Source organism: Lycium ferocissimum, chromosome 4 (assembly GCF_029784015.1).
Source record: "Lycium ferocissimum isolate CSIRO_LF1 chromosome 4, AGI_CSIRO_Lferr_CH_V1, whole genome shotgun sequence".
NCBI classification, from domain to species: domain Eukaryota; kingdom Viridiplantae; phylum Streptophyta; class Magnoliopsida; order Solanales; family Solanaceae; genus Lycium; species Lycium ferocissimum.
This window is the reverse complement of record NC_081345.1, coordinates 31,480,806-31,502,986: the sequence shown is the minus strand read 5'-3', so window position 1 is coordinate 31,502,986 and position 22,181 is coordinate 31,480,806. Positions and strand designations below refer to the sequence as shown.

General features: G+C 35.4%; 3 protein-coding genes across 7 annotated transcripts; all 3 read left to right on the top strand.

Annotated features, from left to right (window-relative positions):
- Positions 1-125: 125 nt before the first annotated feature.
- Positions 126-4,206, top strand: LOC132052292 (uncharacterized). 3 transcript variants are annotated; one of them, XM_059443775.1, is made up of 4 exons: positions 126-1,252; positions 1,572-1,637; positions 2,811-3,065; positions 3,867-4,203. In XM_059443775.1, exons 1-4 carry the CDS (start codon positions 404-406, stop codon positions 4,005-4,007), a joined length of 1,311 nt encoding a protein of 436 aa, XP_059299758.1. In that variant the 5' UTR covers positions 126-403; the 3' UTR covers positions 4,008-4,203. The 3 variants fall into 3 exon arrangements, with proteins under 3 accessions (XP_059299758.1, XP_059299757.1, XP_059299759.1); XM_059443774.1 differs by having other exon boundaries at positions 1,572-1,727; positions 3,867-4,202; XM_059443776.1 differs by lacking the exon at positions 2,811-3,065 and having other exon boundaries at positions 1,572-1,727; positions 3,867-4,206.
- Positions 4,207-6,615: 2,409 nt separating this feature from the next.
- LOC132052290 (calcium-dependent mitochondrial ATP-magnesium/phosphate carrier protein 2-like) lies at positions 6,616-13,382 on the top strand. Of its 3 annotated transcripts, none has more exons than XM_059443770.1 (4): positions 6,616-7,635; positions 11,591-12,379; positions 12,651-12,741; positions 12,867-13,382. In XM_059443770.1, the coding sequence occupies exons 1-4, from the start codon at positions 7,191-7,193 to the stop codon at positions 13,042-13,044; spliced, it is 1,503 nt and encodes a 500-aa protein (XP_059299753.1). In that variant the 5' UTR covers positions 6,616-7,190; the 3' UTR covers positions 13,045-13,382. The 3 variants fall into 3 exon arrangements, with proteins under 3 accessions (XP_059299753.1, XP_059299754.1, XP_059299755.1); XM_059443771.1 differs by having other exon boundaries at positions 7,476-7,635; positions 11,577-12,379; XM_059443772.1 differs by lacking the exon at positions 6,616-7,635 and adding an exon at positions 10,974-11,002 and having other exon boundaries at positions 11,577-12,379.
- A 2,984-nt stretch (positions 13,383-16,366) lies between these two features.
- Positions 16,367-18,111, top strand: LOC132052289 (small ribosomal subunit protein eS27w-like). Its single transcript, XM_059443769.1, has 5 exons — positions 16,367-16,468; positions 17,338-17,382; positions 17,473-17,583; positions 17,695-17,723; positions 17,813-18,111. The coding sequence occupies exons 2-5, from the start codon at positions 17,380-17,382 to the stop codon at positions 17,955-17,957; spliced, it is 288 nt and encodes a 95-aa protein (XP_059299752.1). The 5' UTR covers positions 16,367-16,468; positions 17,338-17,379; the 3' UTR covers positions 17,958-18,111.
- Positions 18,112-22,181: the final 4,070 nt, after the last annotated feature.

Here is a 22,181-nt window from a genome sequence, read left to right as displayed (position 1 = left end):
GAAAATTTTCATATTAGAGAGGGACATTTAATGCCAAAATTGTTGATTGAAGCAAGTGATATGGAGTTAGAGTGAGGATATTTGTAAAGAAAATGACTTCTCCAATTTCTCTATGTTGGTGGGAAATAGTCTCGAACCAAAGACACCCTTTGCATATACCTAGCATCGACTGGCCTGTCTAATGTTTTCTTCAATTTTTGTTTAATCAGCGATAACAAGATAATAGACAAATGTCCATGAATGAAGTAATCTGTCTAGGAACTATTGTTTGGTCAGATGATAAAACTAACAAGACCTTTTTAACTTACAGAAACTTCTAGAACTTAAACCTGTGGACTTTTAACTTGTTGAAATGATGTTCGCCAGATATATTAACAAGAAGTGAGTTGGGAAAGTGAAAAAGATGACATTCAATTCAAAGTGCCAGTTGCTTGTGCTGGCAGTCCTGCTGCTAACAGAAATTGGGCCAAGTTTACAGACTCGACTAAGAAATGAAAACAAGGTGAAAACTGCCAGTTTCCTATCACCAAATTTTGTGCTCGAACCTGGATTAGTTGTTAACAAATTTTACTACAACATCGATTTCCCTAAAGGCCATATTGCTATCAAAAGTTTCGATGCTGAAGTAGTTGATGAGTCAAGGAATCCGGTCCCCCTTCACGAAACATATCTCCACCATTGGCTTGTTGTAAGATACTATCAACGAAAAGGTTTGGAGATGTCAAAGTACCCAAGCGATCTGGGGTTTGACCAATCGGATTTTATTGTAGTGAGGAACTCAGGACTATGTGAGAGGGATCTTTCTCAATATTTTGGCCTTGGGTCTGAAACTCGTAAAACAGTAACATATGTTCCAGACCCTTATGGGATAGAAGTTGGTAATCCAGTAGAAGTACCTCCTGGATATGAAGAGAGATGGTTGCTTAACATACATGCAATTGAGACCCGAGGCTCCGAAGATAGGTTGGGATGCACAGAATGCAGATGTGATCTTTATAATGTTACAAAGGATGAGTATGACCGAGATATAGAACCGAATTACATTGGAGGCATGAGATGTTGTCATGATGAAACAAGATGCAGAACAAGAGAAGGGCTTCAGGGTCCAAAAAGAAGTTTGTACCTGAAGTACACAATCAAATATGTTGATTGGCATGCTTTCATTATCCCTGTTAATATCTATATACTTGATGTCACTGATACATGGAAAAAGCGGGAATCAACAGGACCTATTTCAAGACATCACTGTCAGGTAATGAAAATTTCTAATTTGGTTATTTGCTTTCAATCACTCAATCCACCAATTGATGAATGAAATAAGAGAGCAATATTACTTATAAAAAAAGAGTAATACTAATTGATGCTTCTGTGTATAACATTTTAACAATGCCAGGAAAGATGCATCTGGAGCTAGGAATTATGCAACTATTTGCCTATGTTATTACGTTCTGCAGATTATCTAATATGATGTGAAATATGAATGGTAATTGCATTCATAAGTTGCATAGTTTTTGAAGCCTTTATCCCCTAGATATTTGAAGCCAATAATTTGGTTGAACTTCTTGATACAGATTGAATATGAAGTCGAGTCATGTTCTGCTGCTGTTGCTAATAGTGGATGCATCCATACAAAAAAAGTAAGTGTAACTTTGCCTAATGGTGGAGATGTTATTTATGGAGTTGCTCACCAGCATGCAGGTGGGGCTGGTTCGACCCTCCTTGGAGAGGTAGTTGAGATGTTAAAATTTGTTTCTTTAGTTTATTCCATGACTTCTTATTTTCGTAATTCATCTACCTAGGATAAACTTTTTCTTGGTGATACTTGTAACTTTGATGGATTGTATCTTAGAGAGGTTACACAATATCAACACGTCCTGCTTCAAATGTATTTGAGGTGATGAAAACAATCAAATTATTGTTTATGTTTACGCTGCACGGTGCGGACTTCCCGGTCTTTGGGTCTCCGAGGTTTCCTTTTCTTCCATCTCTTACGATCCACCGTCTCTATAATTTGATCCTTCATGTATCAGTCCCATACTTCTTTGATCTCCTTTTCTCCTGGCATAAGAAAGTAACACATGCTTGTATAGCTTTTCCGGACCCAACAGTCAAGTTTCCTTGAAAATCAGTCTACGGATTAAGGACCTGAAGGAAGCCAATTGGTAGAGCTTAAGGCAAAGTTGGTTACAAGCGTCAAACTATTATGGACTCATTTTGTTGATTCCAGTTGTTATCTAGATCCTAACAATTGTAGAAAGTTGCTTTGTTTCCTCTTCAATGTCTCTTTCTTGTTGTGCGGTTGAGATGATAATTTACTTAAAAGTCTATTCTGAGAAATATATGTGAATGGTTTCTCCTCTTCGAACTGCATAACTTGTAGGGAAGTTCTAGTAGGGTAACTTACAAAAATTAGTTGATATGGTGTTGCCTTCCTTGAAATACAAATCCACACTCCATTGTGAGTTGATTAGTGGATGGTAGTCCTTATTCGATCTTCTTGGAACAAGGAAATTACACATGGAGCTCACAAGGATATGAGACCCTGGCTACTAAGTTCCTTTTCTACTAATTAAAACGGTTGTATTGAGCTACGCAGCACTGCTTCCTCCCTTCTTTCTCTATGTATGGTATATATCTGTATGGGTGTATTAACAATAAAATCCTCAATTAACTTCAGTAATACGGTTAGTGAAGAAGGTAAGGGTAATGATTTGTAGCATATCTATTTGAAGTTGGTGTTTCAATACATCAAAGGAAAGCGTGATCTGCTGCTTACCGTTTCTTGTTTCTCCACTAAAAAATTGGTTCAGGATGAACGGGTTATATGCTCATCACTTCCAATCTATGGAAAAGGAAACGAACCAGGAAATGAAGCCGGTTATATTGTTGGGATGTCCACTTGTTATCCTACACCTGGCTCTGTCAAGATATCCAAGGGAGAGACTCTGACTTTACTATCAAACTATAGCAGTGATCAAAGGCGTGCAGGAGTTATGGGCCTCTTCTATATATTGGTTGCTGAACCGTTACCAAAACCAAGCTCTATCCTGCATTCTAGAGACAACGTAAGATCTTGCTTCATGTTCTTGTCTGAAAGCTTTCAGGTCTGATGTAGCAATTTATGTCTAATAGCTGAAAGTCAATATGGTCTGTACATGTAGATAGTTGGTACGGTAGGAGGGATGTGGGGCTATAACATTTGAGGAAGAAGTTGTCTAAGCAGCCACTTCTTCTCGGGGTGGAGTTAGAGTGTAAGAAGCGGGTTCGAATAACCTATTTGATTTGGTTCCAACATTGTATTTGTCTTAAGAAATTCGTTTAATATGCATAAATTATTAATCTAGAACCCAACTCAAAAGGACTAGAATCCCGAACCCATAAAACCTTCAAGTCTTGGCTCCGCCGGTACTTCGTCAGAGCAAAGAAGTTGATATTTTTCTTTTTGGGTGCGGGTGAAGGAGGGGTGGGTAGTGCTGGAGTAGGTGGGTCTCGGGGCCTGGGTGAAATGGTAGAAGCTGGTTGGTTTTGGGTGTGCCCTCACGCGTTTACCTTCAGAATTCTAAACAAATCAAGAATTGTGTGCCTTTAGATCCCGTCTTTCTTGATTATGAATGAAGACGAAAGGTTGGATGTACTTGTTCAGGTCAGGTCAATGTTTTGGCTTACAATCAATGATGAGTTCAATAGGCACATTCTCAGCTTATATCACGTGTTCAATAGGTCATCCCTCCTGGTTACGGTGTCCAGATGAAATTTTTTGTCAAGCTTAAGGGGTCTACGTATTCTACACATTCATTTTATTAGTTGAATGGTCTTCTCTCAAGTTCCACGAAGGATCCTAAACTTATTGTTTCTTGTTTCTGCAGGTCGGTGATATTGTAATATTACATAATGCTTGGGCCGTAGCAGTGTTTGGAATTGCAGCACTTGTTGCTGCAATTGTAACTTATCAACGTCAGAGCGAAGAGAAGAAGGGTATGAATCTATCCTCTAATGTGAGGTTCTAGTTTCAGCTGATCGCTGGTGACCGGTATAGATTATTATGTAAGCTGTTTCAACTCTAGTTGGATGCAAAGTTTTTAGGCAGTTCAACTGAAGGTGTTTTAAGTCTATGGTGTGCTTTGGTATGTGTCTTAGTTTCGTAGCTACATGTAACATATGGTATATATCTACATATTGGATACCGTTTGTTTAAGGAATAATTTTATTGAGTTGTAAAGCGTCCAAAGCTAATGCAATCGCATGCGCCTTCAAGGAGGAACAGACGTAACCAGTCTTTGGGCAGGGTGCAAGATAAGACGCTATCCACGGGAAGATCTAATCAAGAACTAAACGCAAATGGAGAGATCGAGTCTGCTAATACTGTATTAGTCGCTTTTGTATGTTCTGTATGGTCATATGTACATAAGCTACTGATTTTTGCAACAACAGATGGCGTTTGTTAATTATATTTTCCAGCCATAGCTTTGTTTCTTAAAATTATTTTACATGTACAATACATATGACAATGAGAAATGACTATGCAGAGGGGAGACTTCCTCAAGGTGAAAACTTAATCAAGGAATAGAATATAGATAATTGTTGCCCTTAATCATGCTGATAAATTATTCTGATTAATTAGTGACACTTTATCGTCTTGATATATTTAATTCTTAGTACCTTTTGTTCCCCATAAAATAGATTAATATATATATTATTAATAGTAACGTAGTATTCACAGTCTGTGTTGTGGCAAACTTGTTAGTTGTTACTTGCCACCTTTCGTCTGCCTACAGACTACCATATTATTAGCATCAAATAAATAATTATTAGTATCAAATAAATAACAGATACGTGTCTAAATGCCTTTATTGATCAGACATAAAAATGAGGTCGTCATCAAGTCTGCGTTTGTTCATCCTTTTGCAGCCAACATATTTCAGATGCTCTATGTCCTTGACCAGTTCCAATGGAAATTTGACAATACAGTGACCTAGTGGTTAATAAAATGTCAAAAGTCATCAGGGTTAGGTCTAATCTTAACAGACACTAAAGAACATTAGATGATTTTGTTTATCGGTTAAAATCTGGTACTCAGCATCCTGGACGCTAATATATAACAAGCTAGTGAGTTAGCGAAAATGTGCGTAACTAGTTCGAACACCATAATGAATCCGCGAAAGTGCGCGCAAATCCTTTCGAACATCACAATTGGAAAAGAAAAAAAAAAGGTGCTAATAAGATATCTAACACTCCTATTTAATATTTTTCTGTCTCAATTTACATGGCACAATTCAAATTTTACGAGTAAAAAATTTAATTTTGATTATAAATTCGGACATGGAATCTTCAAGTCTTCTGAAGTAAAATTTACATACTTGAAAACTACATAAAAGACTATATAAGTCACAATTATTGACAATTTAAAATCTTTAAAAAATGTATGAAAGAAATACAATTAAAGAAAAAATTTATTTGAATATCAATTTCGAAAGGTGACACATAAATTGAGACGAGGGAGGAATTAGGAATGAGTTGTAACGACCATATGTGGTCTTTATTTCACCTAAAAGCAATTAACACGTGGTACACCATCCGACATCCTGCCATTGGTCCACGCTTGCTGCGTTTCCTTCACGACTGCCCACTTTGTACCAAATTTCGGCCATTCAGCTTTTTCTTATTGATCTTCTCTTTTTGTGAAAAGAGAAAAGAAAATAAAGCTAGTATTAGCTTTTAATCTAGAAAGTTTTGATATGGTTCAGAGCACAAATTGTTCACGAGTGGAAATGTATCTTGACATCAAAATGCATACACAATTTTTCAGAATCTAAGATAATACCAAGATGCAACATCCGTAGAATACGCTTTAATTTTTTATTTATATTTTAGATAAATAAAACATGGATTTGTTAGTGCTGTAAAAAAAAAATTGAAACTGAAGGTGATTGGTATTCTTTTCATTTTCACTCTTCACTCTAAAATGATACTCCCTCCTGATAAAAAAAAAAGAGTTCATTTAGTCTTTTTTTTTTTAATAAAAAAAAATTACTTAGCTTTTTTTCTGATAAAAAAAAAAAAATTAAAAAGAAATCAAGAAAAGTTAATTAACCTTATTTTTTCATATTTGCCCCTATTAAGTATTTTATGATCAAATCCCAATGCCTATTTAATTAGGAGTAATTTAGTTAAATTACCTATTTTTGTCTGAGAGTTAGTATTTTTTAAGGGGTGTGCAAATGATAGTGAACTCTTTTTTTGATTCGGAGGGAGTAATTTTTCTTCTTATTATTTGTACATTATGTAAAATCAATCTTTACTCTTTTCCGCTGATGTTTAAATACAATTTCAATCTTAACTATTTTTAATTTTTTTTTTTTCGTAAGAGGTTTCCAAAAAAATAATCATAAGTCATAATTAATTGGAATGAAAAGAAAAGCATCATCAAGCGGTATCCCCTTCCACACTCTTTGGAAAATTAAAAGGAAGACGTTTCAGTTACCATTTATCAGAATTGACCGTTTTGTACATTCCTGTGAAATCGGCCATTTGCTTTTTCCTTTTTTGTTTGATTGTTTGACTTGATAAAATGCAATATAATTCTTATTTATTAGTCTTAATCTTAAATTAGTCACAAAACACAACCACCATAAAGAAACTTCGATTTTGACCCGAAGTAAAATCGGGTCTATTCATCGGGTCTGTCTCAAAGAAAGATCCTCCACAAATATTCTCTTCTTCTCTCCTCTTCCAATGACACATATCTAATTCCTTTTTTTACCACTGTAAGCAATCTCACAGGTAAGATACCCTCTTCTTCAAAGTAGCTTTTTTTTTTTCTCCTATTAGATCTGTCAGCAGAAGATCAATAAAAAAAAAAGAATCAATCTTTTTGCATATGCTGTGAAAAAAACTCAAATCTTTTTCCTATGGTGTGAAAAAAATTCAATCTTTTTGCCTATGCTGTGAAAAAAACCCAATCTTTTTGCCTATGGTGTGAAAAAAATTCAATCTTTTTGCCTATGCTGTGAAAAAATGTCAATCCTTTTGCCTATGGTGTGAAGAAAATTCAATCTTTTTGCTTATACTGTGAAAAAAAAAAAAAACAACATTTCTGCCTATGGTGTGAAAAAAATTCAATCTTTTTGCCTATGCTGTGAAAAAAAATCATTCTTTTAGCATATGCTGTGGAAAAAAACTCAATATTTGACATGTCAGTGGCTGGAGAGGCTGTAGAGCATGTGAATTTTCCAGCAATGGCAACAAAGGACCGGTCTAAATGTTGCAACCAGGTTAAGAAACCCGGTCCGGTTTCCTTGGACCATGTTTTATCAGCATTAGGTGAGACCAAGGAAGAAAGGGAATCAAGAATTAGAAGTTTGTTTAGTTTTTTTGATTCTGATAATGTGGGGTATTTGGATTACGCGAAAATCGAAAAGGGTTTGTCTGCTATGCAAATTCCATCAGAGTACAAGTTTGCTAAAGAATTGTTGAAGGCTTGTGATGCTAATAAGGATGGAAGGGTTGATTATCAGGAGTTTAGGAAATATATGGATGATAAAGAAATGGAACTGTATAGGATTTTTCAGGATATTGATGTGGAGCATAGTGGGTGTATATTGCCTGAGGAACTATGGGATGCTCTTGTAAATGCTGGTACATTACTGTTACTTGTTCAATATTTTAATTCCTGTTTCATTGATTAATGTAGTTAAGTATGATATTGGTTTTTGATCATTGGGAGGGTAAGTGGTGTGGATGTACAGTACAACTGTCTATTGTGGTTCATAAAAGGAATATAACATCTATCTTATGAGAATTTGCACCATTGAGGTCTCTGAACTAGTTTGATAAGTTCTAATTGTTTGTTCAGATTCATTTTTTGAAGTTTAAACCTTAAATGGCTTTGCTATACAAATTGAGGTTAAGTGATCAGTTGCCAAACTGGACTTGTTGGAAGTTTGTGCTTAAATGTATGTTCTATTCTATACCTCTTGTTGTCCAGACATACCCACAGGAAGAATAACCACAGTTACTTAATGAGAATGAAAAAATGAACGAAACCCAGATATTACGTCGAAAATCCTTTTGAGTTTTGCACTTGTTGCACCAACATTGGTGTGTCAGATAATCATGCACTTGGTAGTCTCAAGTATCAAAAAGTCCTTGAGAGATTTTACCACATGAAAGAGGAAACTTTCCTCATGTACCTGATGCACGAAGCTTCCTTCCACCTAGCTGTAATGGGGAACTTTCTCTTGTTTTAGTACTCGAGCTTCTCCGCTAGGAAGCTTACTCTCAACATTTTCTCCGCAATCTATGTGGCACGTCCGAATACGTGTCCCCTAGTTGCATGTTGAGAATGTATGTCAAATCATCATACAGACGTATAGGGATATCATCGCCTTCTATCCATCATAAACTCACTTATGGTTAGGCATAGAGGGCTATTATCTTTCCTTTCCACTTAAATTTTCAAAACAGATACTGTGAACAGTGCCTGTACATGAATAGCTATCCGTATGTATGAATAGTGACATTAGGCATTACTACCCATATGTATAGAGAGAATATATGTGTATCTATTCTATTCTTGTACGTACCAATAATACTCTCATGCTTCAATCCTTTTCTAGAATTGTCTTCTCACCCTGATACTAGTTGTTGAGAAACGGAAAGTAAAACTTTCATGATAAATTTGCATCTCAAATTAAGTTATTTGCTTAATAAGTTCCTGATCTGATAATTTTTTCCTGGTCTGGATATTCAAATATTTTGTGGATGATTCTGGGGCTGTGGAGATTGTGGTTTGAATCTTGGCTTTTTGCTGAAATTTGTGGCTGAATTGTTGAGTGTCTCTTTACCTAGGAGAAGTAGTGATTGGTTGATACAAACTCAAGCTTTTGAATTTTTTCTTTATGAATAAAATTATAGAATACTGATATACTAGTCTGGTTTGTCAGTTCTCAGTTTATTTATTTGTATTTTGATGAATAGAGTACTTTAATCTCTAAAGTATAAAAGGCTCCAGAAGGTTGCTACCACAGTTCTAATGGTTACATGTATACGGAGTTTTGCAAATTAATTCCTCTGTGCCAACTTATATGACATTCTTTCCTTTTTAGTCAGTCCAAAAAGAATGACGCCTTTCTATATTTAGCAACAATTTAACTCTAAAATTTCAATTTTATCCTTAATGAAATGATTTCTAGCCACAAAAATTTCTTTGGCTTGTTTTAGACCACAAGATTCAAAAGTCTCCCTTTCTTTCTTAAACTTCGTGCCCAGTCATACACCCTCATATAAATTGGGAGGAAGGGAGTAATAAAATTCACTAAGCCATTTACATCATCTATATAAAAAGTTGTTTAAGCAACTATGCTTTAAAATCTGTACAACAATCAACAAGTGAATTCCCCTCGTAGTATCTCCTAAAGACCACATAATGCATAGGAGAGTTGTTTCCCAAAGTTGTTCCCGTCCACCATCTTTGAGCTTTGTCTCTGTGTGCGGTTGCAATCAGAGGCCACCTCAATCTATTCTCCTCTACACTGAATCTCCATTAGTCACTTATCCAGTAGATACAAATTCTGAAGTCATGTGACATTCTCTTTGACTAGTGATTGCCAATTTCTCCAGCGAGATGGTATTTAAAGCCTTTTGTTTTGGAATAATTATCTTGGTGACGCATATGAGGGAAAGTTATCTGCATAGGATCAACTAAATATGGGTTTGTTTGACTCATTATTCCTTATCACTTGATCATCAATATAACCCATGTTACCCCACTTTTTCGTGGGATAAAATCACTTCATACCAAATTGGTGCATTATGCTATTTTAGTTTTTCGATATTTTTACTATCAAATGAACAAGATGTTTATGTTTAACTGTTTGGAAGAATAGTAGTAGTATAGTATTATTATGACACACCGAGGTGCTCACTTCTCCAAGCTCAGATGGATTTTGATTTCTCTTCGATGTAGCTACTACTTCTTCACCACTTGTAGTCTGATTTTGAAGATGCTCTTGCCCTTTATTTTCTGGTGCCTGTGACTAAAATAATTTTTCTAGTTCTTAATTTTAATTCTGATATGGCCATTTATAGAATGTTTCTCGCGGGATTTTTTCAATTCTTAGATTTGGAATTATATGCAGAGTAGATTGTCAAGGCTTATACTCTTTTACATTATGTGGTTAAAAAGTTGGCCACTTGAGGATGAATATGATGCAATAATTCATAATTCATATGCTTATAGCTATATGATGTTTAAGACAAGCTGCTCACAGTTGAGGAAACCTGTTCTTGGCATTAGTTCTTTCAACTCTTTCTTTCTCCCTGCTCTAGACAAAGAATTACGTTTAAATGAGTTTGAGTTTACAGTTATTGTAATGAAGCTGGGGCCCAGCATAATCAGGTCAAGAAGTGGTGTTTGGATAGTGTTTTTTTTTTCTTAAACTACTCCTATAAGCGTCAGGGAAATCAGTTGTGTGTGGATTGGTTTTTGAAAATAATGAACAAAACAACACAACTATCCCTTGCTTGATATCCATTCCGCTTCATTTGGGGCTGTTTAACTCTAATACTTAATAATTTGTCTCTGTTCTCAAATACTCGAGATTCTTCAACTCTCAGAACTGAATCACAAATCTCTAGACAAACTAAAAGACACGCGATAAATATGGGACTACTGTCAGTGTACCAATAAAGATTTTCAACTGGTTATTTTGCCTATATGTATACTTTGCTTTCATTGTTTTTTGAAAATAATGAAAATCAACTTAATTTAATTTTGTTTCTTGCAAAGCTTTTTGGTTGTTTTTAAAAAAAAATAAGAATATAAGATTATTTCCATACCAAACAAGATGACCTGAAAAAAATTCAATGCAAATGGGACTTCTGTTGAAGTTTAATCGGCCTTGAATATGCAGGGTAGAACAAAGTGTTGTCTTTGGATATTATAGCACGTATGAGGTTCCGATTGATTGTGGGAAATTGAGAGATTTCTCATGCAAGAAATAGGGTAAGGTGCCTGATAATTAAGTCCTTCAGATGGTGCTTTCCCGTATCATTTTTCTTGTTTTTGTCCATTTTTCTTTTTCTCCATTTTCCTTTATGCTGCAGATTCAGTAATGCTGCTTTATTATAATCAGATATGTGTATGACACCGTTGATACTTTGTCCTGTACTTAGTGTTATCCTTTTCAAGAATCTAAATATTGGAACTTGGAAAATAATTGTATGTTCTTTCCTGGTTACTCTACTGATTGGCCGTGGTTCACAAATCTTAGGGCTTTTCAGTTTACTTTGGTTTTCCTGTCATCTACTAAGGTCCATTTTTCTGTGTCTGCGGAAAGTATCTGTTTCCAGTTTCATGCTTACTCGATAAAGCTGCCAAAATGATGGCCCATTAATGGGTTTGCATAAAAAATTGGAGTATCCATTTATTATCTACATACTAATTTCTCCTCTGTTATCCCTCAATTATTTTGCTATATGATTTTCATCTTTTAGAATCTATTTTTGTTTCTGGCTAAAAGAGTTTTCCATACTCATTTCCATTTCTTGAGCTGTCTTCCTCTTATAAGCTAGGGCAGTTTCTTTCTTGCAGGAATAGAATTAGATGATGATGAACTTGCACGTTTTATGGAACACGTGGACAAGGATAATAATGGAATTATCACTTTTGAGGAATGGAGAGATTTTCTTCTACTCTATCCACATGAGGCCACCATTGAGAACATTTATCAATACTTGGAGAGGGTATGTCTTGTAGATATTGGGGAGCAGGCAGTCATTCCGGAAGGCATCAGTAAGCATGTTCATGCATCCAAATACCTAATTGCAGGGGGAGTTGCAGGAGCTGCTTCTCGTACTGCCACAGCACCTCTTGATCGCCTTAAGGTCATTTTACAAGTGCAAACGGCTCGTGCTTCAATTGGTCCTGCAGTCAAAAAAATATGGAAGGAAGGTCGTTTATTTGCGTTTTTCCGAGGAAATGGGTTAAACGTGATGAAGGTTGCACCTGAAAGTGCAATTAAATTTTACGCTTTTGAAACCTTGAAAACGGCTATTGGTCATGCCAAAGGTGATGTAGACCAGAGAGACATAGGAACTTCGGGGCGTCTTGTGGCTGGTGGAATGGCTGGTGCAATAGCACAGACTGCTATCTATCCCATGGATCTCGTTAAAACTCGGTTACAGACTTATTCATGTGAGAGTGGAAACGTTCCTAATCTGCGAAACTTATCAAAAGATATTTTGGTCAAGGAGGGACCTCGAGCATTTTATAGAGGATTGGTACCATCTCTACTTGGAATCATCCCTTATGCAGGCATTGATTTAGCTGCATATGAAACTTTAAAGGATTGGTCAAAGATTCACATTCTTCATGATAGTGGTACAACTTTAACTTGTGCCTTTTAAACTGCTACTACAGTCAGACCTCTCTATAACAGTTACCCTCCTCTATAACAACATTTAACTATAACAACTATGTTTTCTGTGGAACCGATCTTTCATGTTATGTTAAATTATGTGTTCTCTATAACAGCATTTCATTATAGCAACCAACAAATATTGGAACAAATTGTATAGAGAGGTCTGACTATACCTATTTTCTCCCAAGACAATGAAAAGTAATTTTCGTAAGAATTGTGCATGTGATGCAGAAGCCGGCCCTCTTGTGCAACTGGGCTGTGGGACAATTTCAGGATCCCTTGGAGCAACATGTGTTTATCCATTGCAGGTTATTCGGACCAGGTAAATCTACAGTTTGATTCTTCGATCCAACAACTGTTTTTTTTTTTTCTTTTCTATTTGGATGGTATAGCTTTCTGGTTTATCATGTGATGTGCCGTTATTTTTACAACTTTTATTCTTGCTAGAATGCAAGCTGATTCTGAATACAAAGGTATGTCTGATGTGTTCCGGAAAACGGTTCAGCGTGAAGGCTTCAGGGGATTCTACAAAGGGCTTTTCCCAAATCTTCTAAAAGTTGTGCCTGCAGCAAGCATAACCTATATGGTGTACGAATCAATGAAAAAGAGTCTAGATCTTGATTAGCAGACATAGAGTCAGCGACAGATTAAGGTTCAAAGTGCTGAGGCTGATGAAGAAGAAGATGATGATGATAATGTGACATTAAATAATATTATTTAGCTCATTGGTGATATGATTATAAAAGTCATACACTTGATTTTTGACTTCCCATTGGATATCGGCGGGGTTTATAGTTATAGAGTTTATTTTTGTAGATTCAACTGACAAGTGACTACGTTGGCAATTGAGAATAGTCCTCCTTTACAATGTATGTCGGAGTTGTAGGAATGTCCTTTCTACACTTTTGCCAAGTAAATGCAAAATGAATACAGTAAGGCACAGACCATAAGGTTTTTGCTGTATGGATTATATGCGAGTGAGGTTCAACTCATTGTGCTCTCTGCACTTATTTTATGTAGGCCTTGATGCAAATGAAACCATTGTAATAGTAATGACAAAATGACAAAGAACTTCAATTGGTTGCGAGTTGTGACTACAAAGAGACTTTTTTTTGCTCTCTGAAACCAGCCCTCACAAAAGGGGTCCTGAATAAACGTATTTAAGTTGGCTAAACACAACATAGTAAAATATACTATAAGTTAAATAAACTACCTTTTTGTATTTTCCCAGGAAAAAAATTCTGGCATTAGTTATCTTGTTTTCTTCAAGTAATATAATAGCTTAATAGGACTAGTTCTTTCAGCTGATGAACAATATAAAACTACCCCTAGCAGCGACTAGTGTTGTCTGATTGCAGTCCTTGAGTTGTAGACTTGTTGGAAGTTGGAACTTATCCAGATTGAAATGGAATTGAAAAACAGTGAGATCACTGTAAAAATCATCTCAATCAATTGTGACTGTAGTTGATGTGGATTCAGGATTTGAAGTTTATGAGTTCCTACAATAATCTCAAATTAAACAGCAATAATTGGGTTCACAATTAAATATTTATAAAATTTTAATGGATTTTTTATTACATATACAGGGTATGAGCAAAAGTTACCGAGTCTCTAAAAACTAGTATCTGAAGAGCTGGATCCGCCCCTGCTTACAATCCTAGTACTACTTTGCCAATTCGTTTGTTTTAACAATATGTGCATATTCTCGATATGTAGCTCTTATGTTACAAATTCAAGAAAAATTAACCTAAAAATGAGCTTATAAAGAAATAGGAGTAACAATATCAGTGACGTGATGTCTTTCAAGCTCCATTGTTATACAGATTACAGACTTTGTTACTATAAGATTTTTTAAAATGAACTTGTTTTATTTCTAATGTTCTCTAAGTTTTAGTTAGCACTGCGAATAGTTTTCTTATGTGCATGTTTAAATCTTACAATAATTTAATAAGATCCTAAGGCTTTTAATTAATCCTAGCTGATATTCTAGTTTTACAAACACGTGCTGACGTGCCAATCAAATTATTGGTGTTGGTAAAGACGAAACGTTTTCTTTTGTTGGGACAACGTGTTTGTTATAAACTGTTTCTCAACTATAAGCACATATAATGAAGTTTTTACTTTTCCAAAACGGTTAAGGTTCAAATATGCCCCTCATGTTTGCGAAATTGTATACATTTGCCCGTCGTTAAAAGGTTGGTGCAAAGATGCTCCTAACGTTTTTTTTTTTTTTTGGCCATACATACCCTTGAGTTAACTGAAAATATTGGAGGGCATATTTGTTCAGTTTCGCAAACGTTAGGGGCATATTTGAGCCTTTGAAATTCCTGAATATTATGGTAAAAAATATCATTGCATTTCAAAATATAAAAAAACATTTGTAATTACAATCCATCCACCATTGCACTACATCAAAATTATACAGCTAAAAGAGCAGATACAATTACAATCATCTTTAAAGACTGTTTTCACAAACAAGAACACCATTTCCCCTTTTCAAAAGATTTTTTTTACTAATGATAATACCATTTTTATTTTTCAATTTGTTGATGACCATTTTCCCTTTTCAAAAGATTTTTTTTTTTTTTTTTTTTACTAATGATATACCATTTTTATTTTTCAATTTGTTGATGATCTGGATAATTCTTTCTGGATATTTTTCGTCTTCTCAGTCCCAATATCTACACGATAATGGATGCAACAATTGCTTCAATAAAACATAAACATAAAAAAAGAGATAACTTACATTAGACTTATGACACATGAAAAATGTCTCCCACAGTGCTAAACAATTTGATAATAATAATAATAATAGAAAAAGTATCACATTTTAAGCATTTATACGGTTTCTTACATAACATTCAATGTGGTTTGGCCCTTTCGCGAATTTCACGTGTAATCGAAATTTAGTAGAATTATTTGAAGTCCATAAGTGAGATGGAGTGTAGTAACTTCACGTCCACAAACCCTTCCACAACTCCACATTCACAAACCCTTCCACAGCTATTTGAAGAACTCGAAGCTTCCGACATTTCATAAACAAGTGAAAGAATAATAGAGAAAAGTGAGGGGTTGTACGATAAGTGTGGAGTTTCAAAATGCAGTTGTAATAAATCATTGGCTAGCATAAAGTGCAATACAAAAAAAATCTGAGAACTATTTGTGCCATAATATTGAGGAATTTCAAAGGCTCAAATATGCCCCTAACGTTTGCGAAACTGAACAAATATGCTCTCCAATGTTTTCCGTTAACTCAAGGGCATGTATGGTAAAAAAAAAAAACCGTTAAGGCATCTTTGCACCAACCTTTTAACGACGGGCAAATATGTACAATTTCGCAAACGTTAGGGGCATATTTGAACCTTAACCGTTACCAAAAAAGTGAAAAGCTACTCAAAGTACTCTCATTTTCTGCAATACATTTTTGCTCTAAACAGTTTTTCGAATAATAATAATAATAATAAAATAATATTTAGTAGAAGCCCTTCTTCTTCTTAAAAAAAAAAAAAAAAGTTGAAGCAAATGCTAATAGATATTGGCAGTCCCTGTTCTACAAGGATCATCTACAAAGCTACTCGTTTTATCTGTATTCAGACCAAAAGTTGATATAAATGTTATGGGTAGAATTTGTTTTTTTTTTTTTCTAATTTTGTTCACATCTGGTTGCTCAGTCATCGTGTCTAAGTCACCAGACTTGTTTTATTTTCAGGAAGTTACGCAAATTGGCCGCTCAATCAAGTTTTTTAATAATTTTAACAGACTATATTTTTCTAAGTGAGCGACTATTTATATTAATAAATATCTTTCTATTTTATTTTCCTGCAGTTTGGATTGGACTGGGCATGCATACGTATTAGGAATTCTTTTTGCTTATTTACTCGTTAAATAAATAAATTAAGAAGATTTACTTACTATATATATTTATTATTATATTGGGCCGAAATATTTTAGAGGCCCAATAGGTGAAAGCTAGTAGTATAAATTTAGCCTTTTCTACCACAGAGGCAAAAAAGGAACAGAGCTTAGGGTTTTTGCGACTGTATTTGGAGGTAACTCTCGGATTCTGATCATCTGTGAGAATTATCTTCTTTTTTGAAATACTATTCGTTTTTTAACTTGTTTGTTTGTATTCATCTTGTCCTTATCGATGAAATATTGACCTTTTTTTTTTATCGGTGTTTGTTTATGCATGTCTTCATGTTACATATGCATCACAGTATACATATATCCATATGTACTTCTCTTTGAGCGTCCTTCTCTGATACTCTACATGCGTGATTAATAGGAATATATGAATGTATTTAGTGTTGACTCCTAAGGTTTAATAGTGTGTAAGCAGAATATACCTGTAGTGCAATAATTTTGTGGAGCCAGTCCTTGTTTGTATCTTAGAAAGCTAGTGGGAAGCAATGCTTTTGATTAATTATTTGATGGGAGAGAAAAAGAGTATTGAAAATTGGTCATGAACCAAATTAATATGCAGCATTTGCTAAGTAAGGAGACTATTTGGTATAATGTGTAACTTTGCTCTGCCTATATAGAGCTTCATGTAGCCAATTCAATCCAGTAATCCTATGAGCATTGAATTCGTTGGACATGCTCTACGACCGTTGAACTATTCATACCAAAAGGGTTATAACTTATATCCATTGATAAGATGCGAATAATTCACAATTTCAGGATTAGGGGTGTCAAAAATGGACGAGGGATTTCCAACTCATATATGGAATAGAATATAGCTAAACACTTGTATTAGATTCATATAGTTGATTCAAGCACACTTATGTGTTGATAAGTGTTGTTGTTTTGTCATGACATGATTTATTTTCCGAGACCCCTCTGTTCGCGATGGCAATTTCTTTATGAATGTGTAAAGTGGTAATGTCTCTTAATTATTTTACTTTCTATTGATCAACAGATTCTTGCAACATCTGTGATCTTACAAAAGCTCTAAGGCAAAATGGTGAGCGACTATTTGAAGCTCTTTAAGATTTTGATGTTGTGTTAGTTGGCAATTATGGTTTCATGTTCTTTTCCTGTTTTTCTTTATTAGGGCGTTCCAAAGATTTCAAACGACATGGACTTGCTTCACCCTCCTGCTGAGCTTGAGAAGCAAAAACACAAGCTTAAGCGTTTGGTCCCATCACCTGATTCTACTTTTCTGGTAATATACTACTATTAATTACTGGTATTTTAGATTTCCTTTGACACCTATGTATAATTCATGTTTTGTCCTTTGTCCAATTGCTTGTATAACTTTTATATACTGTTGCAGGATGTCAAATGCCAAGGCTGCTTCCAAATGTAAGTAACTGAAAATTAGTGGTTAATAGCCTCTTTTTGTAAGTGTCAGTATACGACTATGTACTAATAATTTTGTCAAACTTTTTCAGAACAACAATTTTCAGCCACTCACAAACTGTGGTTACATGCCCCAACTGCCAGCAAGTGCTATGCCAGCCAACGGGTGGGAGGGCAAAGCTTACTGAGGGATGCTCTTTTAGGGTTAAAGAGAAGGCTATGATGGTCGTGGGTTGATGCTGGTGCTTTCGACCTTAGATATATTTTAAACTAGTTTTTAGAGAATGAGTTGGTCAAGAGAACTTTTCTTTCGCTCAGTATTTCGTTTGATGATGTTTTGACTATGATAATACTTTGGCTATCTTATTAGTCATGCCACTTTTTGAAGTAACTAATCTTTGTTTGCGCATTCATGTGTGGTATTCATGTTTAATGCTAGAACTATGTCTTCTTCTGATTTTGTTGAAGCGCGTGGTCGAAGGTCGATTGAGTAAAATTAAGTGGAGTAACATGCTTTGAGTCTCCCTTGTAAGATGCAAGCATGATGTTTGTAACTTGTTACTGGTGAAGCGTGCCAAGAATACCTCGAGTCCATTAGGAACTTGACTCGACCCACGCGTCAAAATTCCTGGAAATGTTGATACTTTTTTACCTGGAATTGTTATATGTACTCATCTCAACTATGCACAACTTTATAGCATTGAGTATAACGGAATAAGTATATAGAGTAGATCAGTCAAATGAATTCTTGCGATTGAAGTATCTGTTCAACTGAACCGGTTTTACCTTACCATCTTGTTAGCAGTTCACGAATATTTTCTAAGTCCTTCTAGATTGCATAAACGCAGTTAAATTTGTTTATGGATACAGATGTTAGGTGAGTTCGTTAACAAAAAGGATCATTAAGGCTGATGCATGATTTTGCATATTATTCATTTTCTACTTCTTGAATAGGATTTCAGCATACGCCATACGCATCTTTAAAAGAAACCTTTTCAATGAAACCACTCTGCCTAAAGCAGTAAGGCAACAAGCACTGTTTAGAGAGAGTACTTTAACCCAAAATAAGCATACATTACATATATAAAATGGAACTTCAAAATCCAGCTGAACCGTGGAATGTATATGAAAAACAGGAACCCAAAACACAACAACAAAGAAAAATTATATATATCTGGAAGAAAGGCATAACCTTCCCTTTGCCTCTATGACTTGCCTGTGAGTCCTTGACATCCACTCAGATTAGATGCATTGAAGAATACGTGTGTTCTCAGAAATAGTTGTTGTCATCTTCATTATCATCCTTCGTTTTGTCAAACTTCTTTCTCTTCTTTCTCCACATCTTTTTTGTGCTTCTTAGCTTGAGATATGGTTTCTTTTGGTGTCTCAAGAGTCCAGATATATAGACAGTGGAAGCCAAGACTTTCTCAGCATAACAGAGAAACGTCAATTCTGTAGGGGTCCACTCTCCTAGCATTAAACTGTTTATATTAGGTCGTCCTGCTTATCCACCATATGAAAGAAATGTATATTGTTTCTTTGAAAGACAGATTTATAAGATTTTACTTAAAGACACGGAAATCTATTCACTCTCCATGTGGAGAAAAAGCAAAAGATTAAAGAAAACACCAATTGGGATCAGTGTTTTAAGAGGCGGGGACGCGAGGCAGGGAAGCGAGGCGAGCACGAAGCGCGGCGGAAGTCTCGAGACACGGGACGTATGTTAGATGTATCTTCAATTTTATAATTTTATTACGAAAAATAAGCAAATGTAAAGTTTTCATTAAAATTCTGCAAACAAATTCAAATAAATCACCAATAATATAAAAAATATTATTTTAATTATTATTTGAGAAAGGTAACAACACAAAAAATGATAATAATCTAGATAATCTTTAAAGGGCAATTCACAGGAATGGTCCTTATTCGGGGTGGTCTTTAATTTTTGCCCCTCAAATTACTGGTTTTAAAATTTTGCCCTTCGCCTAGATTATCCTGAGGTTCTGGGTTTGAACCTCTGCTCAGGCATAAAAATAAAAAAAATTCGCAAGACAAGGCTTTTGGAAAAGTGTGCCTTATGCGGCATAGGTTGCCTCAAGGCATGACTAAAGTTTTGCTGGATCTGGCAGAGGTTGCCTTATAATCAGACTTTTAGTTATGCCACGGCAACATTTGCCGGAGACGGCATAGGTTGTCTCTCCGGCAGATGTTGTCTTAAGGCATAACTAAAGTTATGTCGGATCACCCGCAAGGGTGGCTCAGTTGGTTGAGCATGGGGCTTTCATAATGAAGGTCTCAGGTTCGAAACCCCCTGCCTACGACAGTAGGGGATTTGCCTTTTGGGTCGAGCTCGTCGCATTGGGCTTGCCTAGTGCGGGTTACCTCTTCTGTGTGGTTTGCGAGCTATTGCACGGCCGGGTTTACCCCCGCGCGCACCGGGCGGGGTAGCGGCTGCGGGTTCCCATGTCATCAAAAAAAAAAGAAAAAAGTTTATGCCGGATCCGGCATAAGTTTGCCTTATAAGGCAGACTTTTAGTTATGCTTTAAGGCAATCTATACCGGATCCGGCATAACTTTAGTTATGCCTTAAGGCAACTATGCCGCATAAGGCAGATTTTTCCCAAAGCATTGCCTTGCGAATTTTTTTTGACTGAGCGGGGATTTGAACTCAGAACCTCGGGATATTTTCGGCCCTTTTTAAGCGAAGGGCAAAAATTAAAGACCAGCAATTTGAGGGGAAAAAATTAAAGACCACCCGAAAAGAATGGCAATCCACTCAAAAAAGTGGTCTTTAAAATGAAATCTTCATTCACTTCATTATCAGTCTCAAGATCTATTAGTCTTTCTTACCCCTAACTAATATTTGCATAGAGTTTTATTTATATATCCAAAGAAGGAGAAGGGCAAAAAGTGTAAGAGCATGAAAACATAGTGCTTTAGGAATATAGTGCTATGAAATCTCTATCATATCAATTTCAGATATAATCATCTAAAAAAAAACTATTTATGACAATGTTATTTTCTACGAGAGTTGCTTTATTTATTTATATATTTTAAGAAAAATCACTATAACATGACAACATGATAACATAAAGTATAAATATCATTACACCAATATAAAAGCCATAACATGATACATAAAGTATAAATATCATTACATCAATATAAAAGCCATAATCTATAGCAAAATTACTTTTAAAATAATAAAAATTAAATTTAAAGCACGGGGCTTACGCTTTTGCGCCCGGAACTTTCACCCCAAATTCTAGGGCGTACGCCCTATAGATCTACATTTTTTATTTGCATCCCGAAGAATTTTTGGCACTTTCCGCTCCGCAACTCGTTCCGAAAATGCCTCTGAAAACACTAATTGGGATTTGGGGGGCCAATAGAGTTAGGTGACAGGTGGAGAGAAGTGGAGTGGCCTCCTCAAAAAGTACAACTCAAAGGATTAATTAATGTGGAAAATGTTGAAGGTGAAAACAGTTGTAGCAAGTTAGCAGCCTTCAAAAGTAGAGTATAAACTACATTAAGATATAGATATGTTTAGCAGCCTTCAAAAGCAGAGTATAATGTACAGTAAGATATGTTTTCTCTTTATAGATTGCGATCACTTTGCACCGTGCACTTCTTTTAGCCACACACTTTGAAACCTCAAAGGTTTGGAAGAATCTCGTGGAGCCCCATAGCTACTATCCATTGAGTATTGTACTGTTTTACTTTAATAGTTCATCAAATGACGGATTTAGCTAGAAAATCTCTAATTCCAAGCTAATCTTTTACTGAATTGCGATCTCTTTATTTCATTTGGCAGTTCTTTCTTCATGAGCTAACTTTGGGTTGAGTTAAACTCAAGTTATTTCTTCTCATGGTATCGGAGTCAGGTCCACAAATATAATTGCCGTTATTGTGTTTTGCAATGTTGGACATTTTATGATTTTTACGCTCCAGTTGTCAAATTCTGTACATGTGAGGAGTGTTAAGTCCCCCATTGGTTAAGGGTATGCATAGTAGTCTTCTTACATGGTTTGAACAATTATCTCCTTATGAGCTAGCTTTTGGGTCGAGTTAGGTCTATCATTTCTTTAACACGGCTAAATCTAAACAACTAATTTTGTGGGTGGGGGAAGGGGGGGGGGGGGGGAGGGAAATTTTGGCACCAAAACATATTTTCGTTAATTTGAATGTGACATCAAAGTATTTTATTAAAAAAAAAAAAAAAAGAAAAAAAAAGCAAGGTTTAGCTAGGGATTAAATTTCTAGCTGATTAGTAGCAAATTAAAGTCAGCTATTATTCGTAGTAGTCAACCATACATTGCTGTGAAATGTCACTTAAATATATTCGTCTTGCTATCTGTTTCTCTATTTAATTAAATCTGTAGTATTCTTAACTTGGTTAGGCCCTTGCAAACATTGTAGGACAAAAAACTGAAGCCTCCAAATTCATTAGTATCTGCTAAC